Source organism: Fusarium solani, assembly GCF_023522795.1.
Source record: "Fusarium solani strain SB1 chromosome Unknown bctg00000006, whole genome shotgun sequence".
NCBI lineage: Eukaryota > Fungi > Ascomycota > Sordariomycetes > Hypocreales > Nectriaceae > Fusarium > Fusarium solani.
Window position 1 is genome coordinate 1,061,638 of NW_027072151.1, and position 21,249 is coordinate 1,082,886.

General features: G+C 50.9%; 6 protein-coding genes across 6 annotated transcripts; 2 read left to right on the forward strand and 4 right to left on the reverse strand.

Annotated features, from left to right (window-relative positions):
- Nucleotides 1–107: 107 nt before the first annotated feature.
- Nucleotides 108–1,641, reverse strand: MRS44_010045 (uncharacterized protein; the record flags this gene model as incomplete). The annotated part of the gene is made up of 3 exons (XM_046272770.2): nucleotides 108–579; nucleotides 625–1,087; nucleotides 1,140–1,641. The coding sequence occupies 3 exons, from the start codon at nucleotides 1,639–1,641 to the stop codon at nucleotides 108–110; spliced, it is 1,437 nt and encodes a 478-aa protein (XP_046131514.2).
- Nucleotides 1,642–3,687: 2,046 nt separating this feature from the next.
- MRS44_010046 (uncharacterized protein) lies at nucleotides 3,688–8,796 on the forward strand (the record flags this gene model as incomplete). Its single annotated transcript, XM_065619976.1, has 9 exons — nucleotides 3,688–3,783; nucleotides 3,889–4,266; nucleotides 4,312–4,420; nucleotides 5,002–6,004; nucleotides 6,059–6,529; nucleotides 6,579–6,901; nucleotides 6,955–7,381; nucleotides 7,432–8,022; nucleotides 8,445–8,796. 9 exons carry the CDS (start codon nucleotides 3,688–3,690, stop codon nucleotides 8,794–8,796), a joined length of 3,750 nt encoding a protein of 1,249 aa, XP_065476165.1.
- A 207-nt stretch (nucleotides 8,797–9,003) lies between these two features.
- On the reverse strand, nucleotides 9,004–10,446 carry MRS44_010047 (uncharacterized protein; the record flags this gene model as incomplete). The annotated part of the gene is made up of 1 exon (XM_046276528.2): nucleotides 9,004–10,446. The coding sequence occupies one exon, from the start codon at nucleotides 10,444–10,446 to the stop codon at nucleotides 9,004–9,006; it is 1,443 nt and encodes a 480-aa protein (XP_046131511.2).
- Nucleotides 10,447–11,779: 1,333 nt separating this feature from the next.
- Nucleotides 11,780–12,769, reverse strand: MRS44_010048 (uncharacterized protein; the record flags this gene model as incomplete). The annotated part of the gene is made up of 1 exon (XM_046273919.2): nucleotides 11,780–12,769. One exon carries the CDS (start codon nucleotides 12,767–12,769, stop codon nucleotides 11,780–11,782), a length of 990 nt encoding a protein of 329 aa, XP_046131510.2.
- A 251-nt stretch (nucleotides 12,770–13,020) lies between these two features.
- Nucleotides 13,021–15,134, reverse strand: MRS44_010049 (uncharacterized protein; the record flags this gene model as incomplete). The annotated part of the gene is made up of 3 exons (XM_065619977.1): nucleotides 13,021–13,243; nucleotides 13,299–14,604; nucleotides 14,882–15,134. 3 exons carry the CDS (start codon nucleotides 15,132–15,134, stop codon nucleotides 13,021–13,023), a joined length of 1,782 nt encoding a protein of 593 aa, XP_065476166.1.
- Nucleotides 15,135–17,101: 1,967 nt separating this feature from the next.
- On the forward strand, nucleotides 17,102–20,281 carry MRS44_010050 (uncharacterized protein; the record flags this gene model as incomplete). Its single annotated transcript, XM_046278613.2, has 3 exons — nucleotides 17,102–17,702; nucleotides 17,759–18,801; nucleotides 19,040–20,281. The coding sequence occupies 3 exons, from the start codon at nucleotides 17,102–17,104 to the stop codon at nucleotides 20,279–20,281; spliced, it is 2,886 nt and encodes a 961-aa protein (XP_046131507.2).
- Between the last annotated feature and the right edge of the window lie 968 nt (nucleotides 20,282–21,249).

The following is a 21,249-nucleotide window of genomic DNA, read 5'->3' on the forward strand; positions in this document are numbered from 1 at the left end:
CGTGCGTTTGGCACCATGCAAGGGAAGATTGCCTTCAAGATCAGGTTCATCATCAGAGTAAATTTCGCTAAGCTACTTATGCTGCACATTCATCACACATCATCAAATCATTCCAAGTTCCATTTCCTCTCCCATCCGGGAAAGAAAGGCATCTCATCTAAAGTGCGCGGCTCCCAGTCCTTTGGAATCATGCCCTTCTCCATCTGCTCACGCTCCCACTCTTTCAAAGTTGGTTTCGCGACGTGCTCTACGTGCCATGTGCCCTTGTACTTCATGAGGTTCTCCTTTCCTTCGTTGAGGACCTTGAGGACGAGGGATGGGATGTAGGGTTCGTCTCGGAATTCGGACAGTGGTGTGAAGAGAGCTTTGAAGTTGAAGACGATGGCGCCGGAGAGGGGTAGTCTGCGGAGGGTTTGCCAGTCTACTCGCAGGTGGAGATCTTCTGGGGTCAGAGATGGGTTTTGCGAGTCTCGGTGGCTGAAATCGGGGTGGTCGGAGGGGAGAAACAGAGGCTGTCCAATTTCGAGACCCCATGAGCCTCGCTGGATTGGACTGTTGGCGGGCATCTTTGTGAAGAAACTAGACGGGTCAGCCAATGATCACATACAATTGGGCTGTGCCTACCGGTCCATGCTAAACTCCATCTTCTCCTTATAGTCAGGCACCGGGGCATGAATCTCTGGCAATCCAAGTCCCATCTTTTGGCTCAGCTTCCAACCAACAGAAGAACAGATGACACCCGCTCTGAAAGTGTATCGACCCGTTGCAGGATCCCGAAGCGTGAGGGCGAAATCCTCAGGGACGTGGTTGAGGATAAAATGCAGGGGTTCAATCTTGTCCAGATCCTGCTTATTTCCTAGGATGTGATTCACAAAGGTGTTGCCGTGGAGTTCGAATGCCTGTGGGTATCTTGCGCAGAGGAACTGGATGATCATCTCCATGAGCTCCTTGACCGCGAGCTCAGAACCCGGAAGCGCCTGCAGAACGTCTTTACCATGCTTGGCGTAAAGTTCCTGACGCTGACGGATGCGTTCTGGATAGGTATTCTCCACTTCCAACCAAAAGTCCGTGTCTAGTTTCTTGAAAGCTATCGGAAGTTAGCTTGCTGGTGGGTTTGAGATGGATCCACTGTCACTTACACATTGTTTGGTGGTAAGCCCACCGGAAGGGACGATAAGGCCTCGGCAGCGCAGTTTTGACATTGAAGTTCTTCAGGGGCGTAGGCAGAGGGACACCGGATAGCTTTGCGTAGTCGGGAAAGTCACCGAGCTTCTTGATCTCGCTGACGCTGAAGCCGGTAAAGTTGTACTTGGCGGGACTGGCAGTGCGATAGTCCTCATCCAGTCTCAAAAGAGGCTTGAAGGAAAGGTCTACGATGTTGGACGAGAAGGAGGAGGAGATCTCTTGGAGAACATGTCGCTGCGAGGGCGGAAACACCTTGGTGTAATCCACCTCAGAGGTCCTCTTTACCGGCTCTGGAGGAGGAGACGACGGCCATCGCGAGTATTGAGTGAGGGCCTTTCGCTTGTGAAGAAGAGTATGGGCAAGGACGCCAAGGCATGCAACAGCGCTAAGACAGAATGACAGAGCAAGCACCGTCTTGACCGTTGCAGGCTGAAGAGTCTCGGAAAAGACAAGCATGATTACCGTTGCCTATTGCTTAATGCAAACGATTCGGAACAAACATTATCGACGTAGGTAGCAATCTCGGAACTCCAAGTTGCGGGATTCCTTTTTCTTTATGCGTAACTCTTCCACAAACCCCCCTCGATTACACGGCAGTGACACCAGCGAGCAAGACACACGTCAAACACGACCGGATCCGGTCACAGTTGGAGAAAACCACCTGCGGGTTAACATTGCCAGTTGTGGACTAGGACATGAGAGCAAAAAACGCGGGGTACAGGCAAGCTTATCGGATCTGCAGTGATAAAGGACACAGGTACACGGTGGATACGCCACCGGACGCGGAGAGGGTGTGTACCACTTACAGAAGGTGGATGAGAGAAGGGCGGGCGTGATAACGGCCCGGGTTTGTCCTGAGGTCAGGTCGAGACCTGGAGGCTGATGATACGAGGCAGGGCGGCTTCGGTTGCAGGCGCGTGACGCAGTTGTCACGGGTAAGCAAGCCTATTTAGTAGGGTTCTCTACGAGCTGTCCAAGAATCCGTTACAGCTCCCTGTTCTTTTGTTCAGGGCTGTTGATTCATTATGTAACTGGATAGGAATGCCGGGTAGTCCGTGGGGTCATGTCACAGCAAGATGTCATTGTGCAGTGTTTGAGTGCTGGACGATAACAGAGGAAGAAGGGCAGGAGGAGGTAACAGTGGGATCAAGCAGACGGCATGCTATCAACTTGATCATACAACCGAGGTAATGTACTGTTCCTTTTGAGGCCAACCGGATTCTCCCTGTTGAGGAAGCCGCGAAGCGTCCTTGATTGGAACCTCGGTTGTCTTGCCATAGTATTTCGGCTCTTATCTCCGACCTGACCGTCATTGGCTCCCTCTGAGACTCGGATGCTTGTTTCTGCATGGATGTGACTGGTGGAGAGGGCGATACTGATACGGTTCACGGGGAGTTCCTACTGGCCAGGGTATATGCTCATGCCAGCACCTGGAGTTCAACTTGTTGGGTTTTCGCAGTGAAGAAGTCTTGAGAACGTTATTATGTGATTCACTTGCAAACACAGGATTGTTTTGAGTCCTCGGGTCTTTGATGTACTCGGTGTGCACTTGCTGATGCTGGTGATGCCCAAGTATGGCCGCACAATACCACTCGTGTCAAGGTCATACAGCCTTAAAATTTGAGAAGCTATACGTGACTTATCTCTTGAACTTATATATAGACAATACAAGCGTTAGAGGCCGAAAAGGACTTTTTGTTGTGGAGTTAAACAGGGCAGCGTGTCTCGACCCAGAAGCATTGATGCCATGGTGGGTATATTCTCGAATGTGATCCTAATAGACTCCTTGAATGGTGAGTATGAATATGGAGCAATTAAATACACAGCTTTGACGTGTCACAGAACTAGAAGTTTTCAATATCACATTTTTCTTCGCAAATTATTCCCTTGCCATAAGAGTTCTCAACGGTGTATGGCAATGTGTAAGACAGGAGCGCGCATGAATACATATTGCTGGAAGCAGAAGTCTCACATAGGCGCTATCAGGCGGATGTTGATAGAATTAATATTAACTTTTCTTAAATATTGACCTCAAGGATGAGTTATCTAGCCTGCCTGGGTATCTATTCATCCACCCTGTACCGTTGACGCTGTGGGGCCAAACTGACAGGGGTTGTTTGGTTGGCGTTTTCCCCAGATTGAGCTGCTATGACCAGAATGGACAATGTCTGGAGAATGGTGGCTAAAAACCATCGGTATTCATGAATTCTACCCTGAATGCCTACAGGCTCGTATGCCCATTCTCAAATACGGATACGACGTCTGGAATTTTATGGAGAAACAAGGGATGAGAAAAGGGGTCAAAGGGTAAACGGATCTTTACTTATCCCGGGCCTGCAACGCACGCGTCGCAACACGTGAAACATGGCCCCTCCACTCGTTGCTCACTGCAAAGTAGCAACATCATCTCAAGGGCGGCATCTCATCTCGTAACCCACAATCAATCAACCAATCGCTTCGTGCTTTCCAATTCGCTCGTTATAGTCGTTGCTTGCCTTCAAGATGCCTTCTCCCATTGTCGCCGCTACCCTTCAGGCTGCTGCCCTCTCGAGCGCTTCCAATGTGTTGGCCCAGCTCATTGAGGCGCGTCAGCAGAACGTGAGTTTGTGTCCATTGTGAATCGCTGCAATTGATTTGAATCGCCATTGATTGCTGTGACCACTATGCCAATCAACTAGCCTATTGGCTAACCCATTCTCATAGCGCCCTGTAACTCTGGATCTCCTGCCTCTTCTCCGCTTCGTCACCCTCACATTGATCACTGCCCCTCCTAACTATCACTGGCAGCAGTTCCTGGAGCGCACCTTTCCGGCGTATCCGTCCGGGCGCCCACAGGAGCGTATCGGTGATATTGAAATGGCGCCTGCTGAGGATGCGCCCGAGCTCAAGGAGGGCTATGAAGAACGCATGGCTGAGGTCAACCGAGACCGGGAGCCCAAGTTCAGCATGAAGAACACCTTGACAAAGTGGTTTGTTGACTGTATCTCTGCCGGTGCTATTATGAACACGGTAGCTTTCCTCATCATCATGGGTGTTCTCAAGGGTCAAGCTTCATCTCAGATCTGGAGCAACATCAAGACGGTTAGTTCATTTTCCTCATCATCGCTTACTGCTAATGCCTCCCAGGAAACAATCCCCATCATCGTCGCCGGTTACAAGATCTGGCCGATTGCTTCCATCATCAGCTTCAGTTTCATCCCCGTCCACCGGCGAATCGTGTTTTTGAGTTTCATTGGTCTGCTGTGGGGCATCTACATGAGTCTGGTGGCTTCCAGAGTGTAGATGTCTAGGAAGACAGGCGTCTGGAGTAGTGGCTATTGTCTGCCGCTGGTCACGGATTTGATATGACCTGGTTTGGATGAGCTTGGGACTATGGGCGATTATGGGCAACGCATTGCCCTGGACGATAAAGAACGGACGAAATTGCTCGGAACTTGCGGCCTGCTGTCTGCTGGCTTGATTATTTCTGCGTTGGAAAGAATCTAGTTTACGTCTGGGATACTGGTTTATGACCTACTCCCCACGCAGGAGATGGTGTTGTCCTCTCCATTATTGTTTAGTCATGTTCTTGAAATTCAAAACATGTCATATCCTGCTTGAATCAACCAGCAGGATATACCTCAAGTGCTGCATAGTCTGACCCTTGATAATCACGCACTTGAGATCACCTCGGCAGTGATTCGATTTCTGTGGCCCAGGGTTTCATCCCGCTGCCAGATCTGGTTGCTAGCCCGAGCCATCATGGAGAATGCCAAGGACTATCCCCTGCAGCAAGCACTATCACACTATAACCCTTAATGCGAAACTCGTATTTAGCCTTTGGACATCGTGTTGTATGGGTCTGTTCAGGGGTTGGGCTTCCGATCGACATTGGTTATATAACTGTGAGCCGCTACACCCGAATCCTCGATGGCTTCATCGTCTTGGAATTCGACGCCAATGACGGTCTTATCGTGAGAATGCGTCTCTTCCAAATCGCCTCAGCGCTTCTAGGCGCGCAAACCGCCTCGGCCACGGCTCTTCGTCGCGCCGCAGACACAACCGGAACCATCGGCTCCGGTGACTTCATTGTCGAGTTTGCCGATACCGTCAAGTCAGCGTCCGCCTTTTACGATGCTCTCGAGGCGGAAGGAATCGGTGCGAACCCTCGTGCCGAGTTTACTTCTCGCCTCTTCAACGGCGCGTCTTTCCAAGTCTTGAACGCGAGTGACGGAAAACAGATCCTGCATCAACTTGAGGCGCTGGCACAGGTCAAGGCCGTCTGGCCTGTCCGCCCTGTGCGTTTGAATATGCCAGAGACCAGTGAGGCCCCAGCTTCGAACGATACTGCTGAGGATGCCCTACCACGACGCCAAATCACGCCTCGGGATGCTGCTGAAGACACCTTTTCGCCCCATGTCATGACGCAAGTCGACAAGCTGCGAGCAGAAGGAGTCACCGGAAAGGGAATTCGAGTTGCAATCATCGACAGCGGCATTGATTATACCCACCCGGCTCTTGGAGGATGCTTTGGACCTGGCTGCTTGGTCGAGGCAGGCTGGGACTTCACTGGTGATGATTTCCTCCCTGGAACTATCGAGGCCAAACCTGACGCAGATCCTATGGATGACTGCCAAGGCCATGGAACTCATGTTGCGGGAACAGTTGCTGCACAGCTTGAGGGAAACAAGTACGGCTTCACCGGAGCTGCTCCTGGAGTCAAGCTGGCGGCGTATCGTGCTTGGGGATGTCGTGCCACGTCTACCAACGAGATTCTCCTGTCAGCTTTCATCCGGGCTTTCGAGGAGGGGGCTGATATCATCTCTTGCTCAGATGGCGAGTGAGTTGTTTCCACGATATGTGCATGAGCTGTTGCGCTAATAATTGCTGTCAGTGCTGGTGGTTGGCCCTCGGATGTCTGGAGTGTTCTCGCCACACGCATCGTTGACGCTGGAGTGCCCGTCGTCATATCCGCAGGAAACGACGGCGGCCTTGGCCTCTTCTATGCGTCAGCTCCAGCCACGGGCCGTGGAGTGACAGGTGTAGGCGCAGTTACCAACACCATGTTCCCAGCGCTGCTCACTGCCGGCTCGTACGCCGTCGAATCCAACAAGACGAGCCAAGAGTTTGGATTCTTACCTGGATTCCCTGAACTTTCTGGAAATGTGACGCTTTCTCTGTGGTCCGCTGCTGATGTTGATAATGCTTGTTCGGCTCTGCCTGATGATACTCCGGATTTGAGCAAGCGAATTGTCCTGCTGGAGAATTTGGATGCTCGGGCGACAGGATGCTATCCACAGGACCAAGGCACCAACGTGGTTGCCAAGGGGGGGCAATACTTGCTCTACTACGCAAAAGATAACTTGTGAGTTCATCATCCAGTATTAAATTCCAGTGAATATTGACATGTCAAGGACTATGCGAGATGAACTCTACAACTACGCCGAAGGCCTCCAGGGCGTGGGAACAGTCCCTCCTTACGTTGCCCAACAGTGGCTCTCCCTTTTGAAAGAGGGCAAGACTGTCACAGTCTCTCTGCCTGGGGGGAATAATACTGCCGTACGCCTTGAGCAGCTCGAGAACAATGCGAGTGGTGGCTACATGGGGGATTTGTCTAGCTGGGGCCCTACCTGGGAACTGGCGATGAACCCTCAGATTGCTGCCCCTGGAGCCAACATCCTCAGTACGTTCCCGGTGGCCATGGGAGGCTACAGAGTTATGACGGGAACTAGCATGTGTAAGTTGCCAGAGTGTTCACGCTGTGGGGTACACTCTTGTTAACTCATCCAGCTGCACCCCTCGTCGCGGGTATTTACGCTCTGATTGGAGAGGTCCGAGGAACCTTGAAACCAGAGCTCCTGAGACGACTCATCATGTCAACGGCAAAGCCACTCGACTGGTTCGATGGAAAGAAAGCACATCCAGACACGCCAGCCCCGGCGCCACAGCAGGGTGGAGGTATCGCGCAAGCCTTTGACGCAGCGCACACTACCGTTGAGCTCAGCATCGAGAGCATCTCATTCAATGATACTGACCACTTTGTCGGAAACAAGACTTTTAGCGTAAAGAACACAGGATCCAACGACGTTTCGCTTCAACTCTCTCACCGTAAAGCGCCGACTATGTACACTTTGCAACCAGACTTGTCTCCTTTGATGGCTGCCTCCTTTCCTAACCCGATAGTCGAGGAGTGGGCTGATATTAGCTTTAGTTCTAGGTTTGTAATTGGTGGACCGTTCTTGTTCTTGAGCTGACAGATTTATGTAGCAAGATCAATGTCCCTGCTGGTGGTTCTGTCGACGTCACTGTCACTTGCACGCCGCCAGAGAATGCCAACGGGACTCTGCTACCTGTGTACAGCGGACACATTGCCCTGACAGGATCTAACACTTCCCTGGTGCTGCCATACTTGGGAGTTGCTGGAAGCATGCGCGATACACCTGTTCTACAAGCTTCTCAAGTCTATCTCGCCAACTACAACAACGAAGCCCCTGCCAACAAGACCTACACCATCCCACGACCGGATCCGGCCAACCCACCGCTCACGGACCGCGGTGATGAGGACACCACACCGAATGTCTACATCATGCCCACCATCGGAACTGCTGCGCTCCACGTCGATGTCTTGCGTGGTGGTGCAAAGGGAGATGTCATCGGGGCGGTGGCTGGTTGGCCACTTCTCTACTTACCTCGTTCGGATCAGCGGGCCTATGTCAAGGGATTGCTTGCTGACGGTACTGTGCTGGATGAAGGGGTTTATTCTCTGAGAGTTAGCGCGCTGAGAGTGTTCGGAGATGAGGCTGATAAAGACGACTGGGATGTTGTAACTACGGTGCCTTTCAACTTGAAATATGAATCGTAGGTGGGAATTAGAGCTGCGTTAGAGTTAGATCATAAAGACTTAGACTTTAGACTAGCTTTAAAATTCGCTTAAGCTTGTTTTGAGGAGAGGACATTTAGCACACGAAAGTGAGCTCCCAATCTAGGCACCTATCCAAGCATAGGTAGCCTTAGACTTTGGTCTACAACAGGGCCAAGCCGGGGTGCCAAATATCCAGGCCTTTAGAACGGCTGGATATACTTTAATCACAGTCACTGGTCCGTAGCTTCATTCTCCGCGAGTGGCTGTCCTCTTTTCACGGGAAGTGGATATTGTCTAAAGTGAATCTTTGTAATATATAGATCGTGATGCAATATTCCGCGCAGCAGTGAGAGCCAGACAGGAGAGCCAGTAGAGAGCAGTGATTCTTGACATGTACTGCCGCTACAGATGTATATAGAACAGCAACGATGGCTGCTTTCTCTTTCGTCGTCATTCGTTTGTCAACGCAGCTCACAAAAAGTGGCAGTACATATCACAGAAAACCTTACCCGGAAACAAAGGAAAACACCGCGTTAGAAACAATGACTTCAACGATCCGAACCGATCACACCCACTGGGCTTGTCCCCTTCCTCTCCAGGGGTGGCCAGGCATCAAGTGCGACCAGGGCAACGACATGTCGACGGAATATTGCAAGAACTGCAAGAAGAAGAGGGCCGTCAAGGCCAAGGCCCTCAATATGAATGGAGATAAGATTGGGAAGCTTGTAGAGATCACAGCCACTGGCGAAGAGCTGTGGGATTATGATTAGGTTCAATGGAGAAACCAGGTGATGGTTAGGTTAGAAGGACTGCCTAAGGTTATGAGGAAGGAAGAATACGTTTTTGATAACTATAGCTAGGTACTAAGCGTAAATATCATCAGTCTTCGTTTCCATACCTCTGTAAACTCCAATGACTTGGTTGCTTGGACACGTCAAAGGGAGTCAACTGTAGCAGCTACGGCGTGCTCGTGACGGCTAGATCCTCCATCCCTCAACTACACGGTACAGGGTTTCATCAGTGCCAACATTTCCCGGGAAAACAACAAAGGGAATGCCAGGCCACTTTGACTCGGGCTCTTCACACCTCCACAGCGGCACGCCTGGCGCAGCTTGGCCAACGATAAGAGCGCGCTTCATTCTCAGCCCCTTGGTCGCCATGTCTGACGACGTGATGCCACCCTTGGCAATGATATACCGAGGCTTCTGATCGAGCTTTTCCAGAAAAGATACCAGGGCCCGGGCAACGGTGGAACCAATGTCAAGACTCTTGGCCTCGTCATCTCCGACGATGAGTTCTCGGCTGGTCATGACAAGCACGTCTTGCCCTCTCTTGATTTCCGCCTCTGCAGTTTTTAGAGCCTCTTGGACTTCTTTGGATGCATCTTCGGGTGACTGAAGGAGTTTGTGAACGTCGACAACAACGGTGGTGAGATCTTTGCCGGTTAACTTCCTCAGCGATTCAAGCTGGACGGTTGTCTTTGGCACATAGGAGCCGGCGATGATCAAACCGCCCACATCTCCTGATAGATGCAACTGGCTCGCAGAGATTGGTGGAATGGAGGGGATGCCTAGCCGAGCAGAGACGAACGCGGCTCCTGTTCGGAAAAGGAAGCGTTTGCCCGAATCTGAGGCCTTGATCAGGGCAGCCACAACGACGTCAATGTCCTCGTCAGCAGCGGCATTGACCACAATGACAGGCCGTGGCCCTTTGACATCTTGAAGGAGTTGATCCAACACGGCATCAACTCCACCAGTGCGAATCGTATCCAAACTGATGGATGTGACTCTCTCTTTCGGTATCTCTCCCTTAGTCTTTTCGACCACATAATCTCTCAGGTTGGAGCTCTGATAGCCAAACGTGGCATCCTTTGCAAAAGGAGTCTGAGCTGCAGGGACCAAATGGTCTCCTTCCTGGACGTAGTGGATGTCGTTCATGGTGTATCGTCCTCCCTGGAGGAAGAACGGGCAGAGAATCCAGGCATCAGCGGCACCGAGAACATGCTCTGCAGCCTCGGCCTCCAGTGGGAAGTGACCGCGGAGTGTCGAGTCACTCCTGAGGACGACTTCAAAAGCAGACCCTGTTTCCTTTGAGGCGGCATGCAAGTTTCTGCAGATCTCGGTGATCAGCTCTCTGGCTTGTTCGGGATGCAGCGCGCGCGAGTTTGTCAGGATGAAGAAGCCGCCGCCTTGCTTGGTCTGTTTGAACTCGTTTACCAGTCTTGGTACGTCCCAAACTGTTAGAATGCTGATGTTGTGACATGTTTGCGTGCCGGTAGGGTCGTCGTCGAGAATGACGAGGATGGGGGTCTTGGGAGACGAGGCAAGCTCTTGCCGGGTCTGGCTCCGGAGGCTGGTCGCTACCACGGGAGGGAGAGCCGCGAGGGTGGCATCTTTGTCAAGGATAATCTGGTCCGGCATTTTGTGATGACCTCAAGTTGTCCTGGCAGGTCTTGTTGACGAAGTGGATGATGTTTGGTGATAATCGCTCAGTGTTTGTTAGATTGCGGGGTTGTTGGTTTGGCTGCATATGGAGAGCACCAGACGGAAATGGATAGAAACAATGAAGTTTAGAAACATGTAACCTCAACACCAGATTTAAAAACAAAAGGCTGAGGAAAAGACTTCGGGTGAAGCGGTACTATTAGGTAGCACTCTGTTGGCGAATGGTGACCATGTAAGAGGCTTCAGGACAAGCATTTTCTACATCTCGATTGAAATGCAGTGACACATGAATGTTGATAATTCTTATACAAAGTGGTGCTGCGTGTCGGTAAATAGAAAATCTCCCATTCAGATCGTGAGTGGGTGGGTGAATAATCCCCGTTCTTCCTCACAACGGCGACGCGCGTTTGAGCAGACAAAGCAACCACGGTTTACGTCCCTCATCCGCCTTTCACGCCTGTTTGAAAACATAAACTAGAAAGATTTCAAGTCCCGTGACTGAATATTGTCTCTGAAACCATGTGATAACGCGTTTGGCCTCGAGCCACCGTCGGATATGACAACAGGTCCTTTGACTACATAAAGTCCTGTTCCTGTCAACAGATTTTTACTTCATCACTTCTCTGGTTCATGTTCATCATCTTCCCTCAAATAACTTTGTTTGACGCCGAGTTTAAGATCGCTTTAACCTGAAGAACACGATCCTACAGCCTAACGATCCAAGCATAGTGACTCTGGGGCGCTTACGATGCCTGACTTTCGACCCCTTTTCCGCTGCGCGAGACTACTGAGGGCATGTTGCTTTCGGCGCAGAAAGAGGCCTCCGAGGCCCAAACAAGAAACCAAGCCTATCCACTGCGCGCATCCACGCCCGAAATCTCCGGATACCCAGTCGCTGAGCGAGTCAGAGGAGTACAGCCACTCAAGAATATGCTTGGTGACGGGAAGCCCACTAGATAGGTAGAAAGGGACGTTTTTTTCTGGTGAGCTATACAAGTTCATTTTGGCCAATTCTGGTTTCTGAGAGTGGAACTACCAGGTTGTCAGAGAAGACATTTAGGGTTCGTGCGACAAATAGGTGATTAAACCATGGAATGCCAATGGATGGCAGGGGCCTGGGAGAGGCTAAAGATGCCCTGACGGGGCACGCAGGTTTATAAAGGGGGGTTCTATAAACCCGGGTAAAGGGTGAGGATACTGCACACTAAGAATGGATCGAAACAAATACAAAATGATTTACCTGTGTTCTCGATAGTTTCGCCCTGGTTTATATAATCACGCCACTTGATTATCTGAATCGTCTCCACCGTCAGCTCTCGCCTTGGTAGGGCTCCAGCTCAATATCGACTAGCCACGGGTACTGACTGAGCTCATCATCACCCATAACTGCAGCGTTGACAAACAAGGTCTCCCCTGGACCTAGGGGCCAATCATCCCCGTCGCAGTGACTTGTACGACAGCATCGTTGCGACTTGTACCGTTCCGCCGTGTCTTCTCGAGCCTTTCTGTCCTGTATCGACTCAAACTTGGATCTCTTCAGACGCGATAGGTTCTCAATAACCAACGACTTCCCGTTGTCAACGTCGCTGAAATGTGAAGGTTGGTCAGAGATCGTTGGTCGCCAGGCAACCAGCTTTGCACTCCAGCTGTTGTGAACATGTCCGAAACAGTGAAGTTTGGGTTGTGCTTTGGCGACGGCGGCAAAAAGCTGAGGGCAACCGACGCGCTGCCTTTCTGTTGTCATGTCCATGATACCGTGAGGTGGACCGTGTGTTACAACGATATCGGTTCCCTTTTCGATGGTAAACTCGTGAGCTCCGCCATACTGGAAGCCCCAATCGCTGCTGTTGCTAGTAGTCGGCGTATATGGGCTTGCATACACCTTCAAGAGGGCGCTGTTGTCGAGTGTAAACTGGTAAGATCCCTCTTCCAAAAATACAATGCCCTGGTCTCTTGCCTCATGCAAAAGCCGCCTAGCGTCGCCGTAGTCGCCGTATTCAGCCTTTATACTGTCTTCGAGATCCTCTTGTGCTAGCCTGCTTGCCTCGGTAATCTTTTGTTCGAAGGCTGAATCATCAAGCGAAAAGTCATGGTTTCCAGCAATGACAATCTTGAGTGGTGCCTCGATTTCCTTGAGCAGCTCAATCGCCTGCTTGAAATCATGTAGCTTAGAATGGCCTGTGAGGTCGCCGCAATGAATAGCTACGTCAGCTGATTCATGAGGTTTTCTGTCTTCTTTAAACTTTAACCCGTGGGTATCAGATAGTATGAGGAATCTTGTCTTGATGAGAGGAGACATGGCGTTGAAGTATGGTGTGGTTCAGGACAGAAATTCGAGGTTAGATGTAGAAGAAAGGATGGGACAAGTAAAGATGTGGAAGGAACAGCTCGAGTGTAGTATTTATAGTTTGTTATTGAAATAAAAAAGCTTGAAATCTCAACAAGTGGCGGCGACAGTTGGTCTTGCCAGAGTGCTTAAGGTTTGGTGCATATGCAAAAAGCGCAAACTTTCCCAGGGATACATATAGATCCAAATTAAGCTCTTAAGTTTCACAGAGCTAATTCACAGCTTTGGGAGGGAGGGCTGATGTTGTCTGGGTCATCGTGGAAGGGGAAGGGTGATGCGTGAAGGGGTACACGTGACACCACGCACGTGATCTTAACACCCTCTGTTGAGGTCTGCCAGCCAGCTGCTTTCCTTCTCACCACAATATACATCTTTTTGGCTCTTATTTCTGCCTCAAATCCAAAATATTCATTTTCTACTGTCGTCCTGGATGTTTGAGTTCACACTCCAAACCCTCTTCCGAGTCCTTTTCATAACTAACCACTGCAGTCTCTCTACTTCCTCCACACGCCGATGTCCTGGAAGCTGTCCTACGGCGCTCGTCAAACCTGCAAGCGTCCACAAGTTCTCAAGACCCGACACCTCCTTTTTCGCCTCCAGAACTATCCGACAAAGGTCATCAGCTTCTTCAAAACGACCTTGCGTTGTCAGGGTCAGCGCAAGACTGTTCATGGTGAAAAGCGTGGTTGGATGCTCCGGACCAGAAAGCCTTTGACGCACTTCCAGACAACATCTTTGCACCTCTTCCGCTTCTTTGTATTTTTCTCCTCTTGACAGAACTGTTCCAAGGCATTGCATACCCGAAAGCGTGCTTGGGTCCTCTGGGCCTAGGATCCTGCTGTTGGCTTCCAATAGCCGTTGAAGAAGTTGCTCCGCCTCTTGGTTTCTGCCAGCCTTGCACCGATAGAGGGCCGAATCGTGGAGTAATCGACCCCATTTCTGAAAGCAACCTCTGTCGCGTGGTTCGTTCTCTATGATGGAGTCGATATGAGGGTCTAGTCTTTGACAGACCCTCTGGCTGCTAGGCTCATGTGGATCTGGGTATTCCAAAGCAAGGACATGGAGAAGCGTCCGTTTCCAGGCTTCTTCGTCCTTTTGTGGCTGTCTTGGCCAGATCTTCCACTGGGGAACTGTTGTTACTGACGAGATCCACATTCGCGCAGAGGAATGTACCGTAGGATGTATCTCGACCGCACCATCCTCTTTCGCAGCGATAATAAGCGAGCATCCAGTTAGGAACTCAATATCCCGGTCGAGGTTGACCTTGCTACCTCCACGGTGGCGCTGGTAGGCTTCGAGGATGAACTTAGGAATGCTTTCAGGGTTGAGGAAGCTCATTATGCACAGCAGGTCCGCAGCCGATGACCTCTCCTGACGAACCTGTTCAAAAATATCTTGCCACACGCCGAATTTTGAATCTGGAGTCGAGTCCTTTTCACAGAGGCTGACTACCTTCTGGCTTAGGACCTCTTTGATTTGGGACTGCCCCAGGGAGTTTCGAGATGATATCCAAGGCCATCTCTGCTGGGTGGAAGCAGAAGCTGGGCTGATCAGTCCCTTTTCTTCAGCATCTGATATGACATATTTCAACGATATAGTGTCTGGACCGTCGAAGTTTGACACGCAATCCTTCTCATTGAACTGCCTGTCATTTTGTCCATCTTTCTCGGTCATGGTTGCTTGGGATATCACCTTCAACTTGGGAGGCAGAGCTCTGAAAATTGCGGTGAGTTGAATGGCCACAGCGTAGACGGGAGGAGATGGATAAAAAGGCGAAGCCCAGCCAGCTTGGTTGAGAGTTTGAAGACGTCAAAATCACTCAGAAAACTCTTGGCAAGGTTGACAGAAGCAAGCAGCACCAGGCACCTGCGCTCAGACCAGACAATCCCGTGCTCCACACATGCTCCCATCCACTATGATCGGCTTGGCAACTGAGGCAATACTGTTGGCAACGCTTTCACCATAGAAGAGTGCATGAGGTTCTGTCTAACCTTGATGATGAAATTTATTCAGATGTGACAAGTCTTTTTATTTGATCTTCACTCCCTCATTCATCCTCCGCACATGCCTCGTTGCATTCCATGGTGCGCTGCACCCTGCAACCCAGCTTGTGCATGTTAATCACCTTGCTGCAGATTTCCTTGTATCTGACCTTGAAACACTCGGTAGAGTTGGCATAGCCGTAGCAATCGTCGCGGATTTGGAGGTTGTTGGTCTCGGGGTTCTCCGTGGTAGGCACGGCTGAGGCCACGGACGAGAGGGCCACAATAGCCATAGCCAGTTTCTTGGGATTGTTAGTGATGGTAGCTATAGTCATGATGTGTGCACTCACAGTCGGGGACAGCCTGATGAAGGAGGTGACAGACGCCTGTAATGATCTTGCTGCTCAGCCAGCACTTGCACGTAATATTTATACTTGTCTCGAGTTACGTATTCCACCACAGGCCTGTCCGTGGGGGTGTATTATGTACAAGAAATATCAGCTCGGTGACCTCCCACATTCAATTCAATGCGGCTGCGGAATCGAAGCTGGTCCACTTCGCGCCGGCTCGCCACGGGAGGCGGGTCCCAGTCCTTCCACTCTCAGGGGTCTGCCCGAGTTCCGATCTTCCAAGACGGCTTTCTACGACGTTAAGGTCTTGGCGACTGGCTATAACAATACGAGTGCATATGGCTTCGCTCCCGAACACTACCAGTACTTATTCGATTGAGGACGTCTTCTCACCGTTTTCACATCGGTGTCTCCTGTTCGCATCACTAGCGGGCTCGAACGCATCAGCCCGTCGGTTCATGTGGGCCAGGCCAGCCGCGACATAGCCGGGCATCCATGATGATGAGAGACGTTCATTGATTGATTAGATCTTTGATTAGCTGATCGATAAGTGTCAAACGACGCGACTGGTGCCCGCGAGGCAGGGGTCATGGATAAGTCGGATGCTGCCGCCTCTTCAGCTGTCCTGCCTCTCGAACCAACACACGGGCCTCGTGAATCTTTTCCGAGAACTCGAATTATTGCCTCGGGAGTAGGCTTGTTCCCTTGAGACACGTCGTGAACAGAGCTAGACCTTGCAAACGGAGAGCCTCGAGCCGAGTGGATTCAGACGACTCTCTTAGCCACACCATCCATTCCTTCAGCACCCGCCCTCACCCTATTCACCGGTTCAAGCCACAAATGCCACCATACAGGAATGAGAGAGCTCATATTCGGTGGCTTCGTCTTGTTTCTTTGGTAGGTCCCCACCCCCACCCTTTTCGTGGGATGTTGCCGGACCAGAATCGTTCCAAACCCTCGTTGGTTGCTTGAGCTTTTCTTGCTAGTCAGCCTGTATGTGTCTCATAGGTTGAGAGAATTATCTATGTTCAATAGTATTTATCGTGGGACTGAACACTGCTCAAAGTCCACCAATTTAAACATGCATTGCAAGATTTGCTTGATGGAAATGTGTGGATTTTTCAACGTGGCAGGAGAATGATTACGCTCTGGGAAAACTCTACGTCATTTTCTGATCCTCTCTCGACGGAAAATCATACCCTGGCACAAGGTTATTTGTGCCTTAGGCGCGAGGATCTTTCTGATGTTTGTTCTCTGAAGAGCCTTGGTTCACTCCACAGCAACCGCCTTTGAAATCCATGACAGGCTAGTCTGATTGGTTCCACGTTGCTCGACTTTGAAAATGAATTTCCCTGATACTCCCTTGTCAAATAAATTAGAGTTTAGGTCTTGCTGATATGGTCGTGTGCGCCTGTTGAGCCTCACCCGCGGGTTGGTTTGCTCGGATCTTCTTTCGGACTTGGTTGCAGAGCCAAGTAAGCACAATCCGAGGCGACGAATAAGACACAAGACCAGGGTAAACAAACAGGCCTTCCAACACCAATGAAGTATTTCGTCGCCTTGTCACGTTGCCGCACCTTCTGCACAATCTAGCCGCGGGCGCTTATTAAAGGGCGATCTCATTACCGTTGTGCCTTGCCAAGGAGCCAAAAGTCGTTTTCTGTGTCGTGTGATTGGCGTTTTTTAGAACCAGGCTGCCGAACATCAAGTCCGAGCCTGCAGCCCCTCAGGTTTTCAAACGCAGGCTGTCATGTCCTGCGTCAAATTAGGCGTATTTTTAAGCCGTGGCGGAAAAAGGATCTTATGTGCATGTTCAGCTCCGGCAGGCAGTAGTCCGAGGGTAGACATATAGACTCATAGGGCTGTCTAATTCATCTCCTTCTTTCACTTCGATTCCATCCTCACTCTTGCTCGTTTCCAGTCGAACCCGTCTCCCGAACCACGCCGTCGCAATGACAGGAGATCAGTATAAGCCACTAATGTCGGAGCGGCCACATGTCCACGAGATGGAAATCCCTGGTTCGAACCCCGGCGAGTACAAGCGATACTCTTTCCTTTCCAGGCATGAATGGGGTCCAGAGATGGCAACGTCCCTACTCAGCCTGCTTTGCCTTGGTGGGATTGCAGCCATCTTCGTATACATGGATGATCAACCACTCTCGCACTGGGGCTTTTACATCTCGCTCAACGCCACCATTTCTATCCTCACAACTGCCCTCGGTGCAACCATGATGCACAGCGTGAGCCGGTCAATCAGCCAGTTGAAGTGGCTATACTTCAAGAAGAGACCAAGGACAATGTCCAACTTTCAGAGCTTCGACGAGGCTAGTCGAGGAGTATCTGGCTCGACCAAGTTCCTTTTCACCGTTGGGTGGAACTTGGCGACACTCGGTGCCTTGATCACCATCCTGCGATTGAGCCTCGCCGCCTTGACACAGCAGGTTGTGGAGATAGGGGATCGACCAGTTGCTACGCCAGATAGCAACGCGACGTTTGGATATACCCATGAATATTATCGAAATCTGGCCAAGGAGTTGGCGAATGCTGGAGATGGTACGTATAACCCGAGATACCTACGCGAAGCAACACCTCTGACCTAGTGCCAACAGAAGCAATACCGCAGGACCCCAAGATGCAGGCCGCCATCCTTCAGGGACTCTACGATATCTCGACCTTTGCCCGCTTCAGCTGCTCCGGATCCTGCGCCTGGAACCAATCGGTCGTGTCACTTGGCTTCAAGAGCCAATGCAAGAATGTAACCCAAGAAACGCTGGATACGGAAAGCTGCAATGGATCCCGGCAGAGCCAGTTCAACTGCAGCATGACGACTCCCGGAGGGCTAGGTATTACGACTCACAACTTTCACACCGACTATGCAACTACCTTCTACTTGAACGCCACAGCTGTAGTCAAGGATGAATTTGACACCGGTCCTGGAAACAATTCTGAGTTTGCTAGGCTTGTCGTCTATAGAGCCACCTCTGACCACAACTTTGCGACCTTCAACGCCAACGTCACCGAGTGTTCTCTATCCCTGGCCGCATATGAATACTCCGGGGCGAAATCGAACGGCACCACCTTCAACTTCGATAAAACGGAAGAGATCAATCTTGGCAAAAATCCCTGGAAGCTTGACAACTCTTCCGTGTTTGCAATCAACGAGTCCAAGGCAGACGGTATCCCAAGACTCGAGATATCCAAGCCCGACCCCAGGGCGCTGCAAAACTTTTTCGAGTCGAGTACGATCGTGACGGAGTGGGTAGAAGGTAGTCGTGGAAACGAGAACATCGCTGTGAGCCCGGCACTCGGTGGCACGGCGAATGTGACGAGGCTGATGGACAAGATGGCCACCAGCATGACGGATTACCTGAGGTCAGGGCCGAACAGTCAGACGGCGACAGGACAGAGGGTAGAAGTTGTGACTTACGTAACGATTCGATGGCTGTGGTTTATCGGGCCTGCCGCTATCGAGCTCGCGGCGTTGCTGTTTGCCCTCCTCACAATAGCGAGTAATCGGAAGAGTCGCAAGGTGCCCCTGTGGAAGTCGTCAGCACTTGCAGTTTTGGCCTGCCGGTACGAGAGCGGAGAGGGCTTGATACGAAGCAAGGTCAAGGATATCAAAAAGATTGAGAGCATGGCGGAGGAGACGTCGGTGCGGCTGGAGTAGGGCGTGGCTCAGTAGAGTGTGACGCACGACAGGATAGCTAATTTGGACACTCAACCACACCACCTTCAACATCAATGATAAAAGATTGGATTTATGGAATCGTGTAATTTGTGTGATGTCTCATTCTGTATTTTATATTAAATAATTTCAAATATTTGATTTACTGTTCCCAAAATCCCAGGGGGAGAGGCCATCTACTGGACTGATACAACACGCCCGCCAGCCTCTAGCTGCTCCTGGCACTTCTCTGGCACTGCCAGCACTGTCAGAGAAAATCAATAACATCGTCCTGTCAATGCTTCTCTTCCTTCCCCTCTTCTTCGTGTTTACCTGGTCCGACTTGATTTTTCTCACATCCTCCAAAAAATACTCGACCTCGTCCGCTGAGATTGAAACAACCATGTCGACAGATCCCGACCACCGTGAGTATCTCTTCTTCTTCGCCGTCTTTGATTCTAATACCTTTCTAGCATACCCTCTTATCCCTCTGCCCCCGGGTGCCCCCTTCGTGCTGAAGGAGGCGACGGATGGCAAGGGCTGGGGAGCCTATGCCGCGAGGCCCATCAAGAAGGGAGAAGTGATCATGGTCGAACTGCCCTTGTTGGTGATCAACAAGTTCGAGGACCTCAATGAGGACGCTCTCAGGGAGATATTCTTCCATCTAACGCCTCTCCAGAAGGAAATGGCTGGAATGGCCCGTGACAACGGCGGCCGTTTCTTCACCTCGTTCATGGCTTGGCTTATTCAGAACTCGTTCAACGTCGACAACAAAGGCCTTGGTTTCTACCTCGTCCAGTCGCGGTTCAATCACTCGTGCCAGCCCAACTCGGCTGTTCCGCACACTGACCTCGAGAACGATGCTTTCCTGAAAAGAACAGCCCTCATGGATATTGAGGTTGGCGAGGAGATCACCTTTTGCTACCAACCCGGGCTCGTCAGCAAGACCAGACTGGAGCGCTACGACCAGCTGTGGTTCGAGTGCCGCTGCGAGTGTTGCATGCTTGACCCTGCCGCTTCGCAGCTGAGCGACATGCGTCGAACCTTCATGAAGGCACTTGACTACCTTGCCTTCGGTGCCCTTCGCAATGGCAAAATCGACACTTCTGAGCGTCCTCTCATCTGCGACCCCGTCTTGAAGAAAACAGCCGAAAACAAGACTCTCCCCATCACGAGCCAGTTCGTCTACAACATCCTGCACATGGCCATCGCCGAGCACGAGAAAGTCGCTGCCGTCGTGGTTCGCAACCTCAGCCCCAACATTCATGGTCTGGCGAACTGCTTGAAGTCGGAGCGCAACGTCAGAATTGCCAACCATGCCTTGAAGCAGGATACCTGGCTGAAGAAGCTGGATGTTGCCTTGCTCATCTTCGGAGAGCCAGACGAGTCTGACAACATGGTCAACGAGGAGATCTGCAACATTCGAGTGGCTCGGATGGCTGAGTACCTGAAGAATGCAACTTCTTAAAGGAAAGCGTTCTGAAGATGTTGTCCTTTCCATCAGGTGGCAGATCTAACCTATTCAAACAGACATTGTCAACATCTTTCCTGTTTACGGGATACAACCTCTCGGCGATACCTTCAAGTCTCTGACCACGGTGTCAAGGACTCCGGAGTTTGTTACTGAACTTGACAGAATGAACAACTTGCAACGGTGCAAATTTTTGAAGGTAAGTGTTCTGAACATTCCATCGTATCTATTGGGCGATAGATCTAACTTGGCCTGATAGACATTATCGACATCTCCCCTGTTCATGGGACACACTCTCACAACGACCTTCAACTCTACGACCACGATGTCGAGGATCGCGGAGCTAGGCGTTGGACCTGACGACATGGGCACCGTGTGGCGTTCGGTAATATTATGAACAGGGTTTGGGCTGCGGAAGCGAACAGATGCTCTAAAGGAAGTGATCTTGTTCCGCCCGGGTTATGGCGGTGGCTGGAAAACTTGTATGAATGATGTGGATAGGGCTGGAAGTGTAAACGGTACTCCTGGACAACTATGCTGGACGTGACGCGACCATTGAGATCTGGAAGTGACACTAGGCCCAAGGCCACGACGATCACTTTGATGGATCGGCCGTAAACACAGTCAAGTATGCTTCATCAACGATCACGACTCAAGTATAGTGACCTTGGCGTCGACTCTATTGCATCATACTACAATGTCGATTATCTGTGACTATGTGGAGCTGAACAGGCACAAACGAGAGACCCCAGTCGGCACTTGGAGAACCATGTAATCGACAACCTGGATCTATATGAGATGTCACATCGACGCGGCAATACGGAATCAGCCTAGCAGGGTTCACCAGAGTGACAGGCCAGGGGGGCTCTGCTTCAAGCGAATGTGTATATACTTGGTGGAACTAGCAACAGCGTTGAACGTATGTATGGGTAGGATATCATTTACTATGGAATCGCTCGACAATG